Below are 23,649 nucleotides of genomic sequence, written 5' to 3' on the forward strand. Positions count from 1 at the left end.
CAGACTTCCCCCCGTCCCAGCCTCCCCCTCAAAAGAAAAAACTAAAACAAATCAGAAGTCTTGAGCCCATTCAAGAACTCCATCTCACTGGAAGTGTTTCCCAGTCATCTGAGCTTTCAGCACTTGCACCTGCTGAGCAGCAAGTCTTGACAGCCATGGCCCTGGCTCGTCCTTCTCCACCTTCCCCAGCCAGCCTAGGGGCTATTTCAGGATCGAAAGGGATGAGAGTAAAAGCCCAGAAAAACCTCGCCGCACACGTCCGCAGCTGCAGGCGGTGAGGCTCCGCGCGCGGACGCCGCTTTCTCTGCGGATCACCAGCCCTGTCACTTTTTCTTCCCTGCGCCAGGTAGGAAAGGTGGTTTGTTTTGCTCAGGCTTCCAACGCCAGGGCTTACCTGGAGGCGGCTTCCTCTCCCGCCTCGGCACGGCTGCCCCCCGCGGCCTGGTCCTTGCCGCTGGGGTGGTAGGCAGTCAGCACGACTCCCTGGGAACTGGAGAGCCAGCTCATGGTGAGCAGGGGCGCATAATTTCTGAGATCCGGACACCGCGCAGGGCCCCGAAGTTCCCGGCCGAGCAGGCAACTCCGCTCATTAGCATGGCCACGCCTCCTCCCGGGGGGCGGGGGCGACTCGCGCCGGGGGGCGGGCGCGCCCTGAAGGGCTTCCGGGCGCTCCAATCGGAAGCCGGCGCTGCGCGCATTGTTTCGACGCGGGGCAATCCCGGCGCGGCCGCTGAGCTCGAGGAACCGCGTTGTCTGTTGCCTCCGCCCCCGCCCACCCCACCCAGTTATTGTTCGGATCTGCTTAAACTGCCAGGTTGTCTCCTCAAATCGTCAATGTCAGCGCAAGCCGCCCGGCTTCGGAAACAAGTCGGCGCGGAGCCGGCCCCCACGCCTCGCTTTCGTTACCGTCTGATAATTTCGGCTACTTCTAGAAACGAGAGTCAGGGCATGTCTTAACCCCTTCACGTTCAGCGTGAAAGGTGACTGGGCTGTAACCCAAGGCACCTGCGGCAACTGGGCGATGGCACTGCTGAGAAAGGCTTTGCCTGTTAGGTCCGGTGAATGTGGTTTAAAGAGGCCACTTTTAGGTGTACATACGTTACCAGAATAAGAACTAAAACTAAAACACACAGGGCTGTACAATACGGTGAGCCCTATTCTGTAAAGGATGGACTATAGCTAATGGCACAATTATGAAACTGTTCTTTCATAAATTATAACAAATGCACCACATTAATGCAAGGTGTTAATAGTATATAGGAACTCTGTAGTTTACGTATTTTATGCATATTTCTGTAAATCTACAACTTTTCTAACAAAAAATTAATTTTAAAAATATTTTTTGAAGGATTATGTGTCCTGGAATGCCATCTTCCTTCACATAAAAGCCAATACCTAATTTACCTCTTTTTTTTATGAAAACACCCTTTGGTGCCAAATAGAGACACATCCACCAGGATGCCTTTAAATGTTATTGCTGAGTATGAAAACAGTATCTACCTTTTGGTGAGCATCTACTATGTGCCATGCTCTTTGACAAGTGTTTTTATATATATGAGCTCATTAAATACAATTCAACTCAATTCCTTCCCTTCCGGTCTCCTGCCCTCTCCCTGCACACACATACACCCTGCTACGAAATAGGTATCATTATTATTTGTATTTTACATAGTGTAAAGAAAGTAAGGCCCAAAGACATTTAAGTACAGGAGGCTGGGTTTTAGCTGAATTCTAGACTAAATCCCACCCTTTCTTTTTAACCACCATGCTTGGCTTTTATCATTTTTGGTTTTTGTTTTTTTGTTTTTGTTTTGGTAGATTAGAAAACAAGGCCAAGAGATATGAAAAATATGAGGCATCTCTGTTCTTCCTCCACCAAAAAATTCTACTCTTATCTGCATACCTAGTAGTTGAAGTTTTTCATTGTTGTTAAATCTTATCTTTGTTATCTACTAGTCTATCTAAAATTCCTCACTTCAAGCTTTCAATTTCATCATTCCACAAATACATTGTTTACTCTTTCATTCCTTAAAATAGTCATGGGAAATAAATAGTTGATTCACATTTCAGTACTCTTGAGGAATCTAGAATTTGATTTTACAAAAAATCTTTTCATCTCTACTGTGAGCTGTCATTTATAAAAGCTTTCCTAAAACAGAGTGGGCATTACATTTTCCCTTCTCCCCCTCCACAGTTAGTGACAGAGCCTGTCCATTGCCACCGATCTAGGGCTCTACCTGCTCTCTCAATTCTGTCCCATTGCCCAACACCACCTGGGCCCTAGAATTGGTTTTCTGTTTTTCGATTTTTATTTTTAATTTTTTTGTCTTTTTTTTTTTAAAGATAAATAGATCACACAAAATAGAATGGGGTTTTAGCTCCCTTATCACAACAGCCCTTTCCGCTAATCAGCTCCAGTCTTCCTTCAAAGTATTTTGCACATTATCATCACACCCAAGCACAAAAGTTGCAAACTTTTGAGCAGATTACTGAAGACGTTTGCTGCCTTCCCCACACAAGCCTGCCAGATTCCATGCCCTCAGGGGTCTTGCATAACTGCTTTCCCACAGTGGGCCTTCAGTGAAAGCTGAATGGAAGAAATGAGTGAATTTAATGTGTCTTTAAAACGTCTATTAATCTTTTAAATTAAAATTCATAATTTTAATTTGTCGAGTACTGTATTTGGCAAAAGGCAGTGTTTTATGCTTATTGGGAAATAGCTGAACAAGACAAGGAGTACCCTCAAGCAACTCTCCTTTTATCAACAAAAGGAGACTATATGCACAAATAATCTGCTTGAACTAAAAGGACCAATTCGCCAAATAAGGATTCTTTTAAAGTAATTAATATGTAAATAAGTGGTTAGGAAGAACTCAAAACTTCTAATATTCATTAGGTGTTTAATAATTATCGTGTGCCTTCTCTGTGTAGAGAGTTTCAAAATAATGTATTCTCTTAAGTAACTTCAGTATTCTCTCTGTATTCTTGCATGGATTACCTAAACTTTCCTTTCCAGAGCCGCATCGTTTTGGAGTTTAACTTAGAAAATTTAAATTAATGAAGATGAGTTGTATTACTTAAATAAAACCTACAAAACTTATTAAAAAATAAATAAAAATAAAATGCACAGATCAATGCTAACCTGTGATGAGAAGTCTGCCAGTTCAGGCAACAAGAAGAATATAGGGAGCAAGGCAAAAGATGAGTAGACTGGCATGTATGAGCTCTATCTTTTTACGTCCTTACATGGAAAAAATGACAAGTGTGTCCCACATTTGCCCACAACTTTTTTTTTGGCATTCAGCTGCTCTGAATACCAAAGCTTGGGAATCACTGTATTGTACAACTGTTGGCAGTAGTCCAGTATATTCTTTTCTACCCTGTTTTCCTCTCCACTCTCTCCTTCTTTTTACTTAGTGGCTAGATTCCCTTTTATCTTCTTCCTTTATTTCTCTTCAAGTTTCCCTTCTTCCTTTGCTCTGTCTACATTATATGTCTGTGTGGCCCCCGCCCACTGGCAGCCATGGGCATTGCCGACTCTCCTCAGTCAAAGCACAAAACAGGGGGCTTTTGTCCAGTTTTAACCAAAACAATGATTAAGTTACATCTTTGTCTAATTATACCCTCTTTACTTCTTTGATAACAGATAGACCATCTAATATACAGATTGAAATGTACATAGTTTACAAGCTCAAAAATGATATTTGGGTTCAAAATAACCATGTTTGTTTATCTCTCAGAGGCAGAGAATAAAATGTGATACCAATTGCTTTACATAGCTTAATACCTAAAATTTGAATCCTACCTGATTAACGTCCACCTACATGGAAATCCTCTGGACTCCTCCTTCCCCCCACTAAGCCCTGCCCTTGTTGGACTGAAAATATTAACTGTCACAGCTGGTAGGATTATGACCCAGTGCACCAGCCTCAAATGTAAGTTGAGATAGATATGTTTTTCGTTTATGTTTTTCAGAATTTTCCTGTGACCGTCAGGGAAGCAAACCTCTCTACCTATGTACTCCCAGAAAGACTTTTTTTTTTCACTCCCCAAACCCTGGACTTCATCCTTTATACTACATCACCCTTTCACTCAGATACATATTTTATGAAAACAGCACTGTTTCACTCCCTTCCACAACCATTTCAGATAAACACTGAGAACCTAATGTCCTTAAAGATGTTAATATTCCTGACTAATAACTGCATGGCAAACACGTTCCTGTTATGAAACATCTTACAAAGTAACTAACATCAAGGCATTTTCAACATTCATTTCATTTATTTCTTTTAAATGGGGTGTACTAGATGACACAGGAAGGAAAAAGGAGGCTGTGATTTATGTGCCCGAACAGATTGTTAAAAACAGGGTGGCATGATGAAAGAGGTTGTTGATGTGGGAGGAGTGGGGTGGCAGAATGGGGGGTATATGAGAACCTCATATTTTTTAATGTAACATTTTTTGTGATCTATATATCTTCAAAAAACACAATTTAAAAAAATGATGGGGGTGGGGGGGGTGGGAAATGGGTCATATGGGAACCTCTTATATTTTCAATGTAACATTTTGTGTGATCTATTAACTTTAAAAAAAGATGATTAAAAAAATAAAAACTAAAGTTTAAAAAAACCAGTGGCAATAGTACTGAAGCCTCAGACAATTTGACAACCATGTTGAAAAATAAATGAAAAAAATTTCTTCAGTTCTAGTAACATCAAAGATTAATCAGATTTCATATTCTGATGTAGAAGCCTATTAAGTAATGTGGAATTATATTTAGCATAGTTCTAAGGCACTAAAATCAACAAATTAATCAAAAGTGTTCTCAGTTGGTTTCTTCTGCTTTAAAAGTAGTTAACTAAGAAGCATATGTCCACTCTAACCAATCTCCCTAAGATGACTGAAAGCCTGTTTAAGGACACAAAGCCAAATGAAAACCTTTCCATTGGCAAAGTTAAACCAAATTTACAATAATATAACAAGGGCTTGAATAAATTAATCATCCATTGTGAAGTTTAAGTTTTACATAAGTGATAAAACCTAGATTTACAAAGTAGCATTGACTAATGAGGAGGGAGGGTTCTAATATCCCCTACTGGGTGTTTTTTCAAGCCTTTGTTGAACACCTCTTGTGAGTTTGCGAGTTAGCCAATTCTGTGTTGGGAAACTGTGACGGAAAATTACTCCCTGTAGGGAATCTAACCCTACTTCCTTGGAAATTGCACTTGTTAACGAATTCTGTCCTCTGGAGTAACAAGAAATAAGCCTTTCCCTCGCTCCTGGATGCTCTAAACATTACTGCATTATCCTCAAAGTCATTTTCTTAACTCTAGGGGGAAAAAATACTAGCCAAGTCTGGAATAATTTGGAACTCCTATTGCCAGAGGCTAATTTAGGCTCCTCAGCAAACATCTGAAAAAGACCGCTCCTACCAGTAAAGAGTTTGCTACCAATACATAATAATAGCTAATAGTTGAGTTCTTACTCTTTTCCAGGAATGATAAACAAAGTCTCTCATTTAATCATCAGAACCTTAAAACATAGCTATTAGGATTATGTCCACTTTAAGGACAAAGCATGTAAGGTCACCCCACTGGTAAACAGCAGAAGTAGGCCCTAGAAACTCAGGTTCGTATGACCATTGGGCCTGAGCTCTTAAACATACATGATACCACTGTCCCGGAACTAATATCACTGCTTCCATAAAAAGAACCATAGCATTATATAAACTACAATGTAAACTGTAATCCATGTGGTGCAGCAGTGCTCCAAAATGTATTCACCAAATGCAGTGAGTGTGCCACAATGATGAAAGAGGTTGTTGATTTGGGAGGAGTGGGGGGGGAGTGGGGTATATGGGAACCTTTTATATTTTTTAATGTAACATTTTGTGTGATTTATATATCTTTTTTAAAAAAGACAATAGAAAATATTTGCTAAAAGAAAAAAAAAAAAGAACCATAGAAATTGTTTACTATTTCTCCCACATCAAGTTACAGTAACTCATCTGTAGCTTAACCAAATGGAATACAATGTAAATTCAAGGCTATAAAGATTTACATTCACACTTCTTTTTTGTAGCAAATTGCTGGGGTAGCATGATATAATATGCCTACTACTCTATGAGACCATCATTGTTATGCCATTATATCTAAAATGATATTCACTGATAGAAATGAAATAAAAGGGCACTGGCCATAATGAGTATGAATGAACTTTTAAAAACATACCAGACAAGGACAGATGAAGGTTTGTGGATCCTGAGTGTATAGAATTTGTGACATAAGATCCCCTGGAGGGGACCTAGGCAAGAGTGGAGGGGGACTCTGAAGGTTCAACTTCATTCAGTTTCATGGTAAATCCACCTCTATATCAAACTTGCCTAAACTGGAAAATACATAAGGCAATAAGTTGCAATGATCCAGCTTTTCCTCTTTCTTTTTTTTTTAATTCCCCACCCCCACCTTGCGACTTGCTTGCTGTCTGCTCTCTGTGTCCATTCGCTGTGTGTTCTTCTGTGTATCTGCATTTATTTTTATTTATTCCCCCCTCCTTGTGGTTTGCTTGTTGTCTGCTCTGTCCATTCACTGCGTGCTTTTCAGTGTTTTTATTTGTCTCACTTTTTTTGTTGCATCACCTTGCTGAGTTGGCTCTCCGCAGTGCTTGAAGCTGGGTGGCACTCCATAGCGCTTGCGTGCTGGCGGCTCTCTGCACCATGTGGGCGAGTCTGTCTTCGCAAGGAAGCCCCAGAACACGAACCCAGGGCTTCCCATATGGTAGATGGGAGCCCAACTGTTTGAGTCACAGCCGCTTCCCTGGCTTTCATTTTGTTGCTGGACACAATGGGGATCTGTGGTACAAACACTTGCAACTGAAAGCACGAAGCCAGCAAGACCGAAGGCAGTCTGTACATTCTGGAAAGGAAGAAGTTTGCTAGTAAGATAAATCGGAAATTTCCGTTGGCTCAATTTGAAAAATCTGAAAAATGGTATCAATAATTAGGTTCACTCAGATACAAAAGCCTTGTTCTAAAGCAAATCACAAAGGATGCTTACATCACTGCCTAGTAAAAGAAGACAGAATGACTGGGGGTAGCAATGGGGGAATGTGCAATAGCTGCATATCTAAGGAAAGGACTGATTTGATTGGTGCCTGGGAGAAAATGATAGAAATGGAAGCCACGGGTCTACTGGAAAACATGACAGCATCCACTCCAGAATGAAGTATTTTTTCTAGGATTCTAGAGTAGCTCCTGGAGTAGTTATCTAATTTTTTTGACCAAAATACTTGGTAAAATTGTACAGTTATCATTAAAGAAAAAAGTTCTGTTTTGTGAGCTTGAAGGGAAATTTTCTAAGGACAGAAATCAACTCCAAAATAGAGCACAAAACCTGGTACTATATTTACAGAGGGAGCACCTGCTCAGGAAAATACTTGGTTTTGCTTCTTTAGTAAAGAAAATAAATCCACGTGTCACTATGAATAAATGCTCTCTGCAAGTGTAGACACTGGTGGCAAAAACAATGATTCTATGATCACCCAAGCTGTCAACATCATCAGAGCTTGGGCCTTAATTACTGAGTTTTCAAATCGAGTGCCCTGATACAATGGAAAATACTAGCCTTTTTATTAGTATTACTACTCACAACTTCCCTAGTTTTCCAGAAGATGTCTAGATGTATTTCACTGTATTTCATGGGGAATTTTTAGTCTGTAAGAGAAAAGAAAAACCTACTCTTAGGATAGTTTCAAAGAGGAACTGAGGGGGCTTGGTTTACCTAATGGTAATTATTTCTGCTCAGTTGAATAAGTAAATCTTTTCATTTTTAAAAGTGCAATAAAGCAGGGTTGTTTGGACAATAAGCCGCCATGTCAGTAGAGGTTGGAAACTGAAATACTGGATAAATTTTTGAATGCTGACATAGAGAGTGACAATGACTTCTCAATTTTTCTAAAAGAGAAACTTGGAGAACTTTTCCAGGTTGCCTATATGTAGTTGAATGGTAGAGCAACAATTCTTGATTTCCTGACTTGATTTCAGGAAAGGAAGATTTAAACATTCCTTGACACAAGGAATGAACACTAATTTCCTCTGCTACTACATACCTCTGAGAATGAGAGTTTTCAGCAACTTTTATTAGCAAATCATAATCAATGAATTATATAAAAAGCAATATGTGCATTACTTTGTGAAAAACAGTCATTTTATTAAAATTTATTTTGAGAATTTACTGTTTCCTGTCTGATGGCTATGCATCTATTCTTTGTTTTGTGTGTGTGTTTTCTGCTTTTTTAGGAGAAAACCATTAATTTTTTCAATAAGTGAGAGAGTTCTTTGTAAAAAAACTTTAAGGAACAGATTTGAACACTATTTGAAGTTAGTACATATCTTAAAATCAGACTATTATATACAGCGGCAAGCATTTTATTTCCCCAAAAATCTATTAACTTCATGACTTGGCAATTCATGACAAGTTAGAATCTAGGAACTAAGTGTTCTGTTTCTGCAAAATTTTGATGTAGTTTATTTATTTCGTTATAATTTATTTGTCTCATTGGTTACAATTTAATTATTTCATTGGAAACGTCTTTCTCTGTAGAAAGAATAAATTTACAACCAAATAAGGAGATTATATTCAAAATACAGAGTATCATTGTTTATACTGATGTTTTTAGGTGGTTTTTTTTTCCTTTTTGAGGCAGGGTCCGTAGGTTTCGACAGGTTCTCAAAGTGCCTCCAGAAAAATGTCTCCAGAAATGAAGAACCATTGCTCCAGGCATTATTGAAAAGATGCTTCACCCAAAAGTCAGAATCCCCAGTCTAATTGAGAAAGATATCCCTACATAACAATGTAGCCTCGAATTGTTTATACTCCTGAAGTATGCTCTGGAAAATCTAGAAAAATTTCCTGCCTTCGTTCAACTTAATAATTTGGCTAGCTGGTCTGTTACAAAGGCTCAAAGGGCACAGCTATAATAGTGAGGACGTTTTAAACAGAGACTTGGAATTATAGGATTGAGGGGGCCCAACAGCTATCTATAGAAGCCAGCTTCTTTTATAGAAGCAGCAACTAAGGAAAGACTAGTTAGGTAATAGCCGGTTAATCAGGTAGCTACGTGGCCAGAACTCTAACAGCTGAGGAAAACTCCTATCTTGGCACCAAAATACTTTCTTGCAGTATAAATTGTTCAAGTTTAGAGACTCCCTCAACACACAGTACTTGGCTCAATCACAATGTTTACTCTAAGGAACTGATGTCAAACTCCTAGGAATCACTCCTAAATATCTTCAGACTTTCTATGTCTTTCCCTTAATGAGAAAAGAAATAGAAGGTTCTATATAATCCAGTGAAAGACTTTGAATTCATCGACATAGTCTGGATGGAAAATATATTCTTTTCCATCACCCTGTCTTCCCAGAAACTATATTTCATCTTTGTATTTTACTTTAAAAGTATGTAAGATACAGCTTTCTGTTCCCAATATTGAAATTACATGTTTAATATTGGATAGTTCATATTCCTTCAGGTAAGGTATAATAAATAGCAGTAAACATTTTAAAAATTTCATCCAGTCATCATCCTGCCAAACACCAGCCAAAATACACCTACACATGCATCAAATATCCACAAACACTGCAGAAGAGAGATATTCCATTCATAAGGAACAGCTTTTTATCACATATTGGCAGGCAAGAATAGAAAAGCAGGAAGCAAAATGTCTACGTGTGACAAAGGTAGATTATTCTTTCAGAGTATCCATACATGGATTATATTATGCTGAATATTCCTCTAACAGAAGTCATCTTATTCCAGAAGGTGAATAAAACCCTCTAATTCTTTAAGCTTTAATCATACTCAGTGATATTCTGGGAAATTTATATTACTATAAATTATCAAGCATTCAAATCAAGGCAGTAGAGTCACATTTTTGGTCATGAAAACAGGACCTACATTAAAATTTTCCTTGCTACAAGTCTGCCCTTGTCAAAAATAATACTTGTCATACTTTGCAAAGATCATGAAAATAAAGCCTGTGGTGAACAAATAATAAACACCTCACTTAGAGAAAACAAAGGGAAGTGGACAGAGCCCTTCATTTTCTTTCTTTTAAGAGAGAGTGACTTTATAGTACTCTGTGTGGAATGCTACAAGCACTCACATACTAGAGGAACATAAAAAAATACTCAGAAGAGTCACCGTTAAGAAAAGACTTTTTCAAAGGCTTCACCCCAAATCAAAAATCCTGCCATCTCAATGAGAACAAGAGGTACAAGGTGACTCAGTCTGTGGTTCCGGGCCTGTCCCAAGAGCAGGCATTGGGCAACAACAACAGGCTGCTCAGGGTGATGTAAGGAACTAATAAATTAGCCTCTTAAAAAAAAAAACAAATTCCCAGCAGCTCACCATTAAATTCACATGTGGGATTTTACTGCATAGCCACTGGCTCACTTCAAACAAATACCTGGGGGAGGGGGTCTAGATGACAATGCCAGCCCTCAGGAAACGGTATCAATTAAGGTAGACAAATGTGTATTTCTTTATAACATCAAGCACTGTATAATAAATGCAATAAGTGAAAAAAACCAACAACGGGGGTGGGTTGGGAACAATGTTAAAGGAACAACTAAAGAGAAGGAAATAATCCCAAGAGGAAGCTCTACTGAGGTTTCAGGGAAGAGGTCATAGTAAAGGTATTGTGTATACGTGTTTTTTCCCGAAGCTTTCTGTACCAAGTATTTGTTGTTTTAGAATTAGATAAAATGCTAGTGAACAGATTTAGTGTAATAGGAATGCATTAAGTCTTGAATTAGGGTGGGTAGAGCAGGGCTTTCCTTGGGAGTATGGTGCACAAAGGAAGTTAAGGCCCAGGATTCAAGGACTACTCACACGGAGTCAAGGTGCTCTGAAGAACGCAAAGTAGCAAAGGGGAGGCAGGATAGGGAGACTCAATACAAAAATACATAAATCCATACCAGATGTACAGGGGCCTCTAATGCCTTGCAAGTATTTAATCTACTTTCCACCAGAAGTGGGGAGTAATCAAAGGTTACTGAGCAAGATAAAGATGTCATCAGATCTATGGCAAGAAAGAATGCTCTGGTGGCTATGAAAAAGCACAGATGGGAGGAGAGAGGTGGAGAAGAGGGATCAGTTAGGAGGTAGCTACAATAGCTCATATCAGTGTCCCTGGGAGGTTGCTGTACTGTAACAGCAGAAGCAGATCTGTCTGTTCTTCATCTTCTTCTCTAAACCATGATATGTAGAGCAGTGGCGAAACAAAGAGACATCACAGCAACAGAATTTTTAGGACCTGGTAGATATGGGTAAGTGGGAATGGAAGAGAGAGTGGTCCAAATGAATGTAACAAATGGCTGGAAACACAGTTTTGATATCAGGTCCAGATACGTCCCATTGGGGTAAGGCTTCAGGCAATATGAGATTATGAGGAACCAGGTGGCAGAGGGCAGGTGAGCTACAAGTGCTGAAAACTTTCTTTGAATACTAGGCGTTTTGGATTTCTAGTCCACTCTCCCTAAGAGAACTATTGTCCAAGGGTTTTTACCTGTACCTGCCTTGTGGATCCAAGTGATGCATTTACCCATTTCTCAGAGGTGCTTCATTTCCACACCAGGAGTCCACTTAGATCCTCTGAACTTCAAACTGTTTCAGTGAAAGTTGTGAACCAAGGAAAAAAGGGTCAAAGTAGGAGGAAAGAGGAAAGAACACAAAGGTAAATCGACAGAACATCTACCAAGTTTCAGGAATTTATGAGGCCACTGAAATATTTTCTCTCTCTTCCCCTTTTTATACATATAGGGATGCCAGTTTTAAATGGAGCAGAAAATAATCCAATATCGTACAGTTAGCCCTTTGCAGAGTCTGAAAGCAGGCTATGCTCACTCAGAAAGCTAACTGCAACTTCAAATAATTGTCACCCATATTCTTTCCTCCTCAGGTGTGATGTGTTATTATTGAAATAATTCCTTGTTATTTGATTCATTACCTAATTTTTAAATGTGGTTAATTAACAGGAAAAAAAAAGAATTTCTAAGGTTAAAAGTGCATCTTGTAATTGAAATTTTTTGGCTAAACTGAGAAAATATAAAAGCAGTTTCTACAGCACATACTAGTCATTCAACCTGGATGTTTAAGGCCTAAAGCTCTGAATCCACTGGCTACCACTGTATCAACTTGCTTTTGGTTTTGTATCAAGCCCTCAGGTTTTAGCACCAATCTTTAATTTTCAATCCCTTCTCACAGTTTTGTTCTATCCAAGCAAAAGAATAATATGAATTTATTTATGAATCATGGTATTTTTGCACATTGGGTTTATACCATCTTGAACCAGTTGTCTTTGAACAAGATGAGGAAAACATCTGCTCCTAAAAATACTAGGCCAGGTGATATAATATCCTTTTCCTTCTTCCTTTTCCTCTTCCTTACAAAGAGGCCATCCTTGTTTACAGGATGAGGGCAAGAGGTAAAATCCTTTCCAAAAAGGATGTAGTATGAAATTATTATTAAATTGTTGTCTAAAGTGGTTAACCCTGGCTGCCTGAGGAGATTTTTCAAAGTAGCAAAGCTCTCACCTATGTGGGACTTTCTGGTGAGAAGCCTATGGGAACACTGGGGAATACTGGAAAATCAATGGCTCCAGGGAGGTCTCTCTCTTAGCTCCTTTCATGCTGCTAAGACTCTGTTGCTGAAAGTGTGAAAAGGAAATGACAGGTTCCTACTGAATGAGGCTGTTCTAAGGTCCAAATGAGCCAACAGGACAAACAGACAACAGAACAAAGGAACAGGCAGGCATTCACTGAATTTTGTCCATTCAATGTATATGTAGTACAGAACCCAAATATGAATGCTTTATCATCATCATAGAGATGAGAGCACTGCAACTCAAAGATCAATGCCAGTTCTCTTCTCAGGTTAAAAAAACCTCATGCATTATTAAGGAGAGTTATTGCAGTTCATCTAATCTTTAAAAAAATGATTATTCGTTAGGCCCACTACTCATTAATTTACAAACAATCGGGAAAGAAAAACTATTGCTAACAAAACCACTAACAACATCCATTGAAAGCTGCACCACAATTTCAGAGATGCTCAAATGCGAATGGAATATTCATCTTGAAAGTGACTGATTAAATACAAAAATCAACAGAATGACCAAATAGAACTAATCATTTAATTGCACTGAAAAGTTATAAATTTGGTTCTTTTAAGATTTGGCAGGTATTTTAAACCTTTAGCAAATGATACTGATATAATCATTTATTCAAACAATAATTTATACATTTATTAACTCCTGCATATCCCCAGAGGGGATAAACATGCTACCCAAGCATAGCAACTGAGTGTTCTGCGTGTTGAGAGAGAAGGCTGCAAATGTTAAGAGGGTGAACAAAGCATGGAGCAGTTGATTCACCCAGGACTGGAGTAAGTCCACAACCTCTACATGGAGACCCCAAACCTGGGGTTACTTTCAGGTAGTCATTTACCTCCTCAGCTTTCATACATACAAATTAACTGCCTTCAAATACAGAGCACCCATTTTTCATACGAAAACCCATACTCCAGATTTTTAAATTTGGTTATCTGTGTATTCCTCTTCATCTTTAAGAAGGCACAAAGCCTTTCAGAATGGCACAGAAGTCTGTAATGGGCCATGGATTAACCGGAGCCTGCCCAGGCCCGAAGCCCTCCAAAATGTGAATGAGACCACCTGCAACCTGTCTTGTTCCCTCCGATTGTCAAGTTGTTTTTCCTGGATGTTGGATAGATTCTGGGATTGTCCCTTGACTCATCCAAACATCAACATTTTCACTAAGCTAGTCCTGTGTGGATGAGTTTCTATGTTCTCTAGGAGTGCACATGTACCCCTAGGGAAATCCTAGGAGAAACCTTAAGTGCCCTGAATCTGCTGGCAACAGCAAAGTTTACTTCCTTTCAGATTTCTGTTGCATACTACCCAGGGGCTTGAAAGAATTCAGTTAAGAGAAATGGATGTGGCTCAAGCAGTTGTGTGCCCACCTACCACATGGAAGGTCCTGGGTTCAGTTCCCGGTGCCTCCTAAAGAAGACAAACAAGACAGTGAGCTGATGTGACAGGTTGACACAACAAGACGACACAATGAGATGATGCAATGAAGAGACACAACAAGGAAACACAATGAGTCCCAATAAGCAGGGAGCACAATAAGCACTCAAGCCATAGAGTACCTCCCTCCCACATGGGAAGTCCCAGATTCTGTTCCCGGTGCCTCCTAAAAAGAAGACCACACAACAAAAGGACACAGAGAGTAGACAGTGAGTGTAAACGACGGGGGCAGGGAGGGAAGAAATAAATAAATAAATCTTTTTTAAAAAAGAATTCAGTTTAAAACCCAGTCATTCACTCCTGAACACGAAAGCCTCTGACTTGTCCCTTTAACAGATACAACAAACTTTAAATTAATTAGTAAAAGAAGAAAATCCCTAAATCACATTTTCTTTTATAATTTTTACTTTAGTAATATACATGCATATGATCTGAAATTTCCCCCCTTTAATCACATTCAGGTACATAATTCAGTGGTGTTAATTATATTCACAATGTTGTGCTATCATCACCATCCTTCCATTACCACAACTTTTCCATCACCCCAATTGACATTCTCTACCAATAATTTTTAACTCCTCATTAATTCCCTAGTCCTCTCCAGACCCTTGTAACCTGTATTTTAGTTTCCGACTCTATGAGTTTTCCTGTTCTAATTATTCATATCAGTGGGATCATACAATATCTATCCTTTTATGTCTAGCTTATTTCACTTAATATGGTGTCATATTGTTGCACATATCAAAAGCTCATTCCTTTTCATGACTCCATAATATTCCATCGTATGCCCATATCACATTATGCCTATCTCTGTATCTGTTGATGGACACTTGGATTGCTTCCATCTTTTGACAACTGTGAATAATGCTGCTCTAAACAATGATGTGCAAATATCTATTTGAACCCCTGCTTTCAATTCTTTTGAGCATATATACCCAGAAATGGGATTGCCAGGTCATATGGTACTTCTATACTTCCTGGGGAACTACTAAACTTTTTTCCACAGTGGCTGCACCATTTCACATTCCCGCCAATAATGAATGAGTGTTACTGTTCCTCCACAGCCTCCCCAACACTTGTTAGTTTTTGGTGGTTGTTTTTTTTTTTAAAGATATATTTATTTATTTATTTCTCTCCCCTTCCCCCCGACCCTGGTTGTCTGTTCTGTTCTCCATGTCTATTTGCTGTGTCTTCTTTGTCCACTTCTGTTGTTGTCAGTGGCACGGGAATCTGTTTTTTTCTTTTTGCTGTGTCATTTCTTCGTGTGGGCGGCACCATTCTTGAGCAGGCTGCACTTTCTTCCGTGCTGGGTGGCTCTCCTTACGGTGCACACTCCTTGTGCGTGGGGCTCCCCTATGTGGGGACACCCCTGCGTGGCAGGGCACTCCTTGCGCGCATCAGCACTGCGCATGGGCCAGCTCCACACGGGTCAAGGAGGCCCAGGGTTTGAACCGCAGACCTCCCATGTGGTAGACGGATGCCTAACCGCTGGGCCAAGTCCGCTTCATAGTTTTCTTTTTTTAATGGTCATTCTAGTAGGTGTGAAGTGGTATCTCATTATGGTTTTGCTTTGCATTTTCCTAATGGCTACTGATGTTGAGCATCATTTCATGTGATTATGGGCCATTTGTACATCTTCTTTGGAGGCATGTCTATTCAAGTCTTTTGATCATTTTTTAATTAGGTTGTCTTTTCATTGTTCAGTTGTAGGATTTCTTTATAGATTCTGAAAATTGAATCTTTATCAGACTTGTGGTTTCCAAATATTTTCTCCTATTGTGTACATTGTTGTTCTTTTTTTTTAAATTTTCTTGGTGAAATCCTTTGATGTACAAAATTTTTAATTTTGGTTCATCTTTTTTTTTTCTTTTGTTGCTTGTGCTTCTGGTGTAAGGCCTAAGAAACCATGGCCTAACACAAAATCCTGAAGATGCTTCCTTATGTTTTCTTCTAAGAGTTTTATAGTCTTGGTCCTTATATTTACATCTTTGATCCATTTTGAGTTAATTTTTATATATGGTGTGTATCAGAGTTTCCTCTTCATTTTATTTTGCATAGGATATCCAGTTTCTCCAGCACCATTTGTTGGAGAGACTATTCTTTCCCAATTGAGTGTACTTGGAACTCTTGTCAAACATCAATTGGCTATATATGTGAGGGTCTATTTCTGAGCTCTCAATTTGATTCCGTTGATTATATGTCTGTCCCTGTGACAGTACCATGATGTTCTGACCACTGTAGATTTAAAATTGGTAAGTGTGAGTCCTCCAATTTCATTCTTCTTTATAAAGATCATTTCTGCTACTTTGGACCCCTTCTTCTTCCAAATACATTTTTTTTTTTTAGATTTGTATTTTTATTTATTTCTCTCCCCTTACCACCCACGTTGTCTGCTTTCTCTGTCCATTCACAGTGTGTTCTTCTGCATCTGCCTGCATTATCAGGCAGCACTGGGAAACTGCGTCTCTTTTTTGTTGCATCATCTTGCTGCATCAGCTCTCTGTGTGTGCGGTGCTTTTTCTATCACGCGGGGCAGCTCTCCTTGCAGGGTGCACTCCTTGCATGTGGGGCACCCCTACGTGGAGGACAGCCCTGCATGACATGGCACTCCTTGCGCAAAGCAGCACTGCGCGAGGGCCAGCTCACCACATGGATCAGGAGGCCCTGGGGATCAAACCCTGGACCTCCTATATGGTTGGCAGATGCTCTATCGGTTGAGCCACATCCGCCTCCCTCCAAATAAATTTGATGATTGACTTTTCTTTTTCTGCAAAGAAGGCACTTGTTATTTTGAATGGGATTGCATTAAATCTGTAAATCGTTTTGGGTAGAATTGACCTCTTGACAATACCTAATATTCTAATCTTTGGGCATGCAATGTCCTTCCATTTATTTACATCTTCTTTGATTTCCTTTAGCAATGTATTGTAGTTTTCTGTGTATAAGTCCATCCTTGATTAGATTTATTCCAACATATTTGATTACTTCAGTTGCAATTGTAAATGAAACCTCTGTCTTAATTTCCTAAACCACTTTTTTTTAGTTAAGGAATTTTCTCTGAAATCTCCATTTCTTGGATTATTGTGAAGTTACTGAATTGGTCCTAAAATATCACCCATAGCATAAATATTGTCTCTTCATTTGTTTATTATTCTATGAGAATGTATACCTTGGCCACTTTTCAATGTACTCACCCAGCAAATTCTTTCAACATGCACCTATACTGAATGCCAGACTCAGTATTAGCTGAAAGTAATAAATTAAAGATTAAGATGAAATACTGTGCATACAAGAAACTAGTAGACCCAATGTCTTAGATTCCCCCCCGCCCCAGTTGGAAAAAAAATGCATTTAATAAATGCCAATTATATGCAACTCAATGTTATTTCATTTCTAGCACAATCAACCCTCATCTCTTTGCTTCTGTTTGACAAATGAGGAAACTGAAAGATTAGTCAGAAAGATTAAGCAATTCACCAGAGATAACAGAGCCAACTCAGTTCTCCTGACTTCCAGTCAATCATGCAGTCTTGTTACCAAGGCATGCTGCTCATGGCAGCATATTCAGAAAGGGGTATGACGTGAGGTTGGAAGTTCCAGTCTCAGGCAGATCTGTCTTGTGTTGGTTTGAACACTGTTGTGGCATTAATAAATTTAGAAGCACAAATTACTGTGCATCCTAGCAGCAATCACAGTACTAGAGCTACTATTAACTCCTTCAATTAAATAGGTAGACAATTAAGACCCCCTCATACTTATTTTCATTTGACAAAGGAAATACCATGGATCCTTAATTTATTCATTCAAGTGCTCCACACATTCTTTCTTCAGTGAGTTATCATTCTTTCAAGGAAAACATTAAGCTCTTAATATATTTCAGGCTTTATATGTGTTTAAATTATACTGTAGTCATTGAAATCTCATTATCGTGAATCCCAGGCCTATCACAGAGGATTACTCCAAAGGCGACCCACTCTGACCCTGAGATAACACTTGCTTTCCATAACTAAATCCTCTTGAATCAGAGTCAGGAACGTGGGACCTCCCTTGCCCACTTGCTTACTCTCCCTCTCTCTCTGTACCCTGCTCTGCTATAAGAGGTGCTTGAAGCTGTTCTTTTAAGTGTTTTATATAAATATGTGCCCCTAAAACACAGGCACAGCCTAGCTTTGGAAAAAGAAAGGGCTATATTTCCCGCAAGGAAGAACTAGGTATTAATTAGCTATGTCTTGGACCTCATTTTAGAAAAGTTCAATTACTGAAGTACAAAAAGCATTTCATGATGTGGTTGTTTTGCCTATGATAGGCTCCCACAGAATATGTATGGTCCTTTCTTCTACCATACTAGAATTATTTATGCTTCTGACAAGCCTCATCCCCTACACACACATACACACACACACACACACATCATAATTTCCTTGAGGCAGAAATTCTGTACTGTCACTAGCAAGTCTGGTACATAGTCACTCATTAGTGTTTGTTGATGACACATGCTAAAATAAAACTGCTGATCTGGCCAAGGATGCAAGTAAAAGCCTCTAGAGCACTGCTTCTCCACAGAAGGAGTGGATGGGTCCGTGGGAACACAGAGAACAGCATAATAGAGAAATTCAGTAGATTTGGATCTCCATTAGAATAGTTACTTTCTGAAAAGATAAATGCTAGAAGTCCGTGGTAAGAATAAGCTATTATACTGAATCAGTCACTGTTAATACAACCCTACATCACCTGTGAAGGGAAAGTAATATCAACTGTGCATTCTGAAACAGGAAGGAAAAATAATCATTTTCACTCTATTCTTTTACCTCCTCTCTCCTAAAGAAACCAGTACCACTCTAGAATTGACTAATTTGTCAGTAGTCTCAACCTGTCTTTATCTTACTGTGCTTCAGAACACCTGATAAAAATGCATCAAGAGAAGAACACAAAGTCCATAATATTTTACACTACAGCATTAAACTACCTCTGGCATCACTAATTAACAACTATAATTAGGCCTAATTATAAATTACGAGTATCTAATTTTAGAAGACCTTTGCTTTATAAATCCTACATATGAGAGATGTTCTCAGCAACATAAAATTTTCCCCGGCCAGAAATAGCTTTCAAGTTATCTTTGCATGCTTGCCTGATGTATCTGGTCTAGGTCTCCTGCTCAAGTTCATAGGGGTAAGAGGTAGAAATTCATTTCCTAAGAACTGAGCATCTCTGAGAAGGCACCTATGGTCTACCCACTCAAACCTCTCTTCTACTTACACCTAAAACATCTCCTTGGCTTTCAGATTTTATTTTAATTACTTCCCTGAGGTCCTGGTGTGATTTTTTTCACAAAAATAGTCTCAGAAAGTGTGGGATATTCAATCCTTAAAAAGACCTGACTTTGGGAGATCCCTGAAATGGGAAAAGAATTCTCGGGAAGGAAGAAAGAATGCTGGCACAGAAAAAAACAAAAAATGTATATATAAGTTCCTGGCAACCTACTTCTTGTTTCTAGCTTTGGACAGCCATCACTTAATGTTTCTATTGGGTTTTGAACATTTCCAAGTAGAACTGAAACACTTTCCAGGTATAAGTATTAGCATGAAAAAGGAAGGCTTGTATACCAATGTTCATGGTAGCATTGCTGACCACAGCAAAAGATGGAAGCAACCAAGTATCCACCAAAAGATGAATGGATAAACAAAATGTGGTTTGCACATTCAATAAAACATTATTCGGTCATAAAATAAATGATGTTCTGATGCATGCCACAAAATGGATAAACCTTGAAAACACTGTGTTAAGAGACTGAGCCACTACGAAAGGACAAAAAAAAAGGCATGATTCCACTTATATAAACTATAAGCAAATTCCTAGGGACAGAAAGTAGATTGGAGATTATCAGATACCGGGGATGGGAGAATGGGGAGTTAATGGGTACAGGGTTTCTGTTTGGGATAATGAAAAAGTTTTGGTACTGGATGGTGGGGATGGTTGCACAACATTGTGAACATGATTAATGCCACACAATTATACACTTATAATTCCTTAAAATGGCAACTTAATATATATACATATATACAAATACATATATATATAGCTAACTTGCCAGAATAAAAAAAAAAAAGGAAGGAGAAAGCACTGTGGTCATTTGGGATGTGATGGTCCAATAACATCCTGCTGAGTTTTCTAATTTGGAAATGGGGGGGTCACATGGCACTTAGATCCTCTTAGCTCTAACCTGGTGTGTGTATGATATATCACTACATGATTTTCACTGCCAGATATGCTATAGATGGAGCACAACTGCACATTTGGCAGAGTATGTGGATATGATGGTAACTGTCATAAACTGACTCAAGCCAAAATCCCTGATTTTGGAGACACCAGATGGCCAGGAGTGGCAGGCAGAAAGCTAAAACAGGGGAAAAAATGTTTGGTCCTCTGGCTTCCTTCTCCTTGACAGACCTTTTCAGGAGACTGTGTGAATCGCTGAGGGGAGCTGCAGGACAGCAGCTTCAGCAAATAAGCATCAATAACTCATTTCCCTGGAGCATGGACAATGGAGGTGACTTTTAGTCATTGCTGACAGTCACAGGACGTTCAACATGTATCAAGTGCAATGGCCTTCCAGAGGCCTAGCTTTAGAGAAAGGTGGGCCTAGCAGAGACTTGTTTTGAAACTGGAAGCTAGTATTAGGGACTTGCTTACTTTGTAGGGTGATACTCTCGTGTGACAGTGAGTCAAACACAAAACCTCTTCTAAACGCAAACGTCACGGTGCCTGCCCACCCACGACCCTGCCCACCATCTGAGGAAAGGAGTGGCTAGTTCATAACAGCCATGCCCTGTGCTGTCCACCTGCCGTCACAGTTAATTAACCCAGGAGTATCCACATTAAAGAAAGGCCAGCGACTTCAGCAGACCTGCTCCAGAACTAATGTTGGTACTGATTAGCTCTATGATTTTGTGATTTTATCTTTCCTATGCCCCAGTTTCCTCATTAAAAAAAAATGAAAGGTTTGTTAGATCATAAGGGGTCTCAGATCTGTTCTACCTTTAAGAGTTCTGTGAAAATAATACAAGTCATCAGAAAGGCACCATTTCTTAGGCTTGTTTATTGGATCCCATGTACTAGACTAAATACTTCTCACACATCATCACTTAGTCCTCAAAACAGTATGTTCATTATAATATCATCACTTTATAGATGACGCCACTAAGACTCAAAGACATAAAAAGTTTACAAAAGGTTCTACCCTGCTTATATCTTTTTAAGTCTTTTTGGACAAGGGTGTGCACTGTTTAAAATCACATACAAGGGAAGTAGATGTGATGTGATGTGAGCTGGCCCATGCAGAGTGCTGGCCTGCACAGAGTGCTAGCCTGCACAGAGTACTGCCCCGCATTGGAGTGCTGCAACGCACAGGAGTGCTGGCCCATGCAGAGAGCTGGTGCAGCAAGATGATGCAACAAAAAAGAGACAGAGAGGAGAGAGAGTAAGAGACATAGCAGATCAGGGAGCTGAGGTGGCACAAGAGAATGATCGCCTCTCTCCCACTCTGGAATGTCCCAGGATCGGTTCTGGAGCCACCTAATGAGAATACTAACAGACAAAGAAGAACACACAGCAAATGGACAGAGAGCAGCCAATGGGAGGGGTGGGGGATAAATAAATAAATAAATCTTTGGGGAAAAACCACACACAAATTCATAGTGGGCAAAACAAAAAGAAAAAAAATTCACATAAAAACAGATTAAAAAGAAAATGAAATAGTACATTTAAAACCCTTCTACTTTATCAACTAGTGACTTCATTTTTCACTCTGAGTTTTAAACTGCCAAACCAAGTGAGTAGATCCATTATTTTAAACACAACGTAGCATAAATCTGGATGATTCCTCTGACAAGCCTTTCAGAAGATGTATGGCAGTGAAACTCAGGTACCAAAATTAAAAGCAGCCTTAGGAAAATTCATCGACTGTATCCAGGGCCCAGTGTTAAAGATGCCTTTACCAGGGGTGACTCCACTTCAGCACCAAAGGTTTTTCATATATCTGCCATTTTCATCAAATATTAATATGAAAAAGGCAATGTTTTTACCTATTATCCTAGTGAGGAGAACTTACAGCTTTAATTTGGTTGCCACCTGCTGGCTAAAAGACACAATCTTCCCTGAGCAGAAAAATCTGCTTGATAACAAACTCGCGTGGACCAATGGAGACAAATGAATTCTGTGCCACTAGCACAGCAGACTTTGGTGACATCAGGTGTTCTTCCAAAGGGAAAGGGAACTAACCTTAAATGTGTCTGTTGAATGCCAGGCACTGCGCTAGGTGCTTCACATACATTATTACGTTAAGCAGCCCAGACCATGTGACATATGTATCAACAGCACCATTTTGGAGAAGAGAAACAAGTAACTGGCTTCAGATGACACAACCAGAAAGGGCAACAGATTCAAAACCAGATCTCACTCAGACATCAGCACTTCTCTTCCTGTTCTCCCATGATGCTAATTTATCTTGGTATGTCCAAGGAATCTCATGCCATCCAGAAAATAATGATGAGTGGAGGCTTAGAAATACAAGATGCAGAGCTACAATTCACAACATCAAGTCACAAAGCCTTCATAGTATTTCACAAGTTAAGCAGAGACAGGCCAGCAAATACTTCATAAATTTGACAGGAACAGCATCAACTGCTGGTCAGAGTGAGGGAGAACCAGCAGATTAGGACGAGAAAGGTCAAGTCACTTAATACATGTTACAGTGTTAAGTAGCCAGCAAAGTCGGAAGGTGAACCTAATTCTCCAACCCTTAGTCCAGTTTGCAGCTACACGTCATGCTACTTCTTAAAATAAGAATCAGAATACTGATAAAGCCAGTACGAGACGATCCATACTTGTCACCTAATGGAGTTCAAGGTCAAGTTACTGTGAACAGATCCTGGAGTAGTGATGACAATGGACTGGGTTTATTTTTGGCCAAGCTGCTTGGAGGCTGTGAGTTACATAAAGGCCAAGCTCAAAAATAATAATCAGGGAAGCGAACTTGGCCCAATGGAAAGGGCATCCACCTACGACATGGGAGGTCCACAGTTCAAATCCCGGGCCTCCTTGTCCTGTGTGGAGCTGGCCCATGTGCAATGTTGATGTGCGCAAGGAGTGCCATGCCACGCAGGGGTGTCCCCCGCATAGGGGAGCCCCAAACGCAAGAAAAGCCGCCCAACACAACAGATAGTGCAGCCTGCCCAAGAATGGCGACGCACACACGAAGAGCTGACACGGCAGGATGATGCAACCGAAAGAAACACAGATGAATGGACACAGAGAGCAGACAACTGGGGGGGGCAGGGAAGAGAAATAAATTTTTTTAAAAATCTTAAAAAAAATAATCACAGAATGTGGGCTAGAAAGGAGGAGAAAATTCTGGATAAGGGGAATGGCATATATATAAAATGGCATTCGTTAGTGTAGAATCCCTATAGAAGACCTCTAAAAGGGTTTTATAACTATAGTATTGCTAAAATAAATGCATAGCATCGAGAGGAAAGAACTTACTTG

The 23,649-nt window shown here is 39.6% G+C and overlaps 1 protein-coding gene across 1 annotated transcript in view; it reads right to left on the bottom strand.

Moving 5' to 3' along the window:
* The window catches only part of ARHGAP18 (Rho GTPase activating protein 18), a 134,612-nt gene extending 134,006 nt beyond the window's left edge, over positions 1–606 (bottom strand). Inside the window, exon 1 of the mRNA XM_004447745.4 lies at positions 395–606. Within this exon, the coding sequence (XP_004447802.2) occupies positions 395–507 (113 nt within the window). The 5' untranslated portion in view covers positions 508–606. The remainder of the gene's footprint in view (positions 1–394) is intronic.
* Positions 607–23,649: the final 23,043 nt, after the last annotated feature.

This window comes from Dasypus novemcinctus, chromosome 11, assembly GCF_030445035.2.
Source record: "Dasypus novemcinctus isolate mDasNov1 chromosome 11, mDasNov1.1.hap2, whole genome shotgun sequence".
NCBI classification, from domain to species: Eukaryota; Metazoa; Chordata; class Mammalia; order Cingulata; family Dasypodidae; genus Dasypus; species Dasypus novemcinctus.